The sequence below is a fragment of the Otolemur garnettii genome, unplaced genomic scaffold, assembly GCF_000181295.1.
Source record: "Otolemur garnettii isolate 467f Iridium unplaced genomic scaffold, OtoGar3 scaffold00014, whole genome shotgun sequence".
NCBI classification, from domain to species: Eukaryota; Metazoa; Chordata; class Mammalia; order Primates; family Galagidae; genus Otolemur; species Otolemur garnettii.
In genome coordinates, this window is record NW_003852409.1 from 30,056,411 (window position 1) to 30,059,067 (window position 2,657).

Genomic DNA, 2,657 nt, shown 5'->3' on the forward strand with positions numbered 1-2,657 from the left:
TGCCTCCACTTTTGCTGTTTCGCTTATTATCTTCACAGTCAGTCCTTGAGGTAAGTCAGGCAGGTGGTGTGAGGCTTACCCGGCTTCAAATCCAGATTCCCTCACCCTCTGGGGGCCTCATCTCCCCACCAGCCCACTCTGGCATCACCTCAGATTCTGAATTCGGAAGGGGTGAGCATGAGCGCATGAGCAAGTGCAGGGAGACAGGGTCCAGCCCCGAGGTCAGGCCCTGGCCTCATCGGACAAAGGCCATGCACCTGGTGGATTCCCAAAGCCTGCAGACACATCGCCCCCAGCGCCAATGCTCAGCCCCACCAGTACGGTCATAACCACCCTCCATGGAGCCCTTGAGGTAGCCCGGCCTTCTGCTAAGCACTTTGCATGTACAGTTGAACCTCTATAGTTGAACACCTTCAGTCACCTGATTTTCACAGACCAGACATGAACCACAGGCACTCAACAGAAGCTCCTTATGTTGACCACCTCCATGTGTTGACCAGTTACAGTCTCTGGGGTGGTCAACCAACAGAGGTTCTACGGTATGACCTCATTGAGTCTTCCCAACATCCCTAGAACAGAGATACTATTTTTCCTCCATTTTCAAATTAAGGAACTGAGACTTAGAGGTAAGATAACTTGTCAAAAGTAACAAAACCAATGAGAACTTAAATTCAAGTCTGCCTAATTCTAAAGTCCATGCTTTTAATCACTATAGAGTGTTGCCAGAAATGCCACTTCCTTTTGGTTTATGGACATAATACCGATATGTCATCTGTAGTAATTTCATCCTGTTTGCACACAGCAACTGGCAGGCGAGGAATTGTAACATGCTGCCCTCTTTAAGCCAGACTTCTCATGCCCCCTCTGTTCTGAGGCAAGGCGTGAATCAGACAGCAAGCTTAGGGAGAGGGAGAAGTCTTGCCACGAGGGCAGGAGTCTCACAGCGAGTGGAGAGTTGATGCTCCCTCGCAGTTGGATGATCCAGAACGACCTTTGGGGATGTACTGTGTACTGTTTCTCTCGTCTGCAAACCCAAACTGTTTCCTTACAGGCTCAGAATTCTCTCTGTTCACTAAATGCATATTTGTCTTTTACAGATGACACCACAGGGATACACTCAGTTTATACTGTGTACCAAGGGCACGAGATCATGTTTCATGTTTCCACCATGTTGCCCTACTCCAAAGAGAACAAGCAACAGGTATGTGTGAACACGTGTAGTGATCTGAATGCGGGGAGGGCACCATTGAGACGCCATAGGATTGGAGGCCATGTACATTAACGTATGAGCAGGACTTTAGCATCAATTTAGGGATGCTTTTGACAGTCGGTATGTGTGAACTTTCAACAAGCCATAGGAAGAGCTATTCTCACCAATGCTGTCACCATAGAGAATCAGAGATAATAGTGTGCGTTTGGGTGTGAACATGGATATGTGTTGTGTGCGTGAGTGTTTATAACCCTTGAGAGACTGGCACCTTTCTCTGTGACTTCTCTCAACGTGCCTGTGTCTTGTCAGTATGAGACTGTCCAGGACGTGGAGTAAGTGAATCACGAATGATGACTGGTAAGTGTGGTTTTCAGATTAATGCAGGGGTTAACACTGAATATATTCATGGGCCATGCCGGGGTGGAAGAACTTCCACCTAAGACGTTCCTCCCTCACCCCAGAGCCTGGCCACTTTCGGGAGAAAACTTTCCAATTTGTTGGAATTTAGACATAGCAAAAACACATGCTGCCAATTTCTGAGATATTTGGGGGAGTATAATTTAACTTCTTATGAAATTCTTATCCCTTTTTTTACATGGTGAAGGCATCTGTGTGAATAGATATTATTAACATGGTGGATGGCTATTTAGCAAAGATTCGTGAGAAATAGGGATCTAGAGAAAGCATGTGATGGGGCTAGAAGCTTTTTTTCTGGCCATTTAAAATTTTTAGCCCAGTGAGAGAGAACGACACAAAGCAGGCCAGTGGGCCAGGGTGTGGCGTTACCTCATGGATGTGGAGGTGCTCCGGGGTGCAATCTTTTTTATCTTGCTTGATGTCTTTCCAGTTCTTTTCATTTCTGGGGCAAAATGGCCACAGTATCACTTTCACCACCTCTCCTTTTGTCTTATCCCCATATTTGATTTGCCAGGAAATCCACTAACTCTGCCTTCAAAATATATCTAAAATCTGACCTCTTCTGCTTCTCTGAGCCACCATCATCTCTTGAATGGATTATTGCAGTAGCTTCCCATCTGCCCTCTCTGCTTTGACAATCACATGATGCTCAACGACGGCATGCATTCTAGAAATTCATCCTGAGACTACTTTGTGCAAACATCATAGACACACACATAGCCTCCTGTCCCTGGGCTCTGTGGTCTAGCCTGTTGCTCCAGGCTACAAACCTGTACAGCAGAAGTACCAGCATGTTACTGTACAGAGTATTTATAGGCAGCCGTAACACAGTAGTGAGGATGCACGTGTCTAAACATACCTAAACATGGAAAAGGCACAGTAAAAATCTTGTATCACAGTCCCACCGGGCTACCATACTTCATGGGCAGTCACAGACTGAAATGTTCAGCACATCACCCGACAGCCTGTTGTTTCTCTTTTTTCTTTTTTTTTTTTTTTTTGAGACGGAGCCTCAAGCTATCCCCCTGGG

At 46.1% G+C, this 2,657-nt stretch overlaps 1 protein-coding gene across 1 annotated transcript in view; it reads left to right on the forward strand.

The window, feature by feature from the left end:
- The window catches only part of GARNL3 (GTPase activating Rap/RanGAP domain like 3), a 140,746-nt gene that overhangs the window by 85,419 nt on the left and 52,670 nt on the right, over nucleotides 1-2,657 (forward strand). Inside the window, exon 11 of the mRNA XM_003785425.3 lies at nucleotides 1,098-1,201. Within this exon, the coding sequence (XP_003785473.1) occupies nucleotides 1,098-1,201 (104 nt within the window). The remainder of the gene's footprint in view (nucleotides 1-1,097; nucleotides 1,202-2,657) is intronic.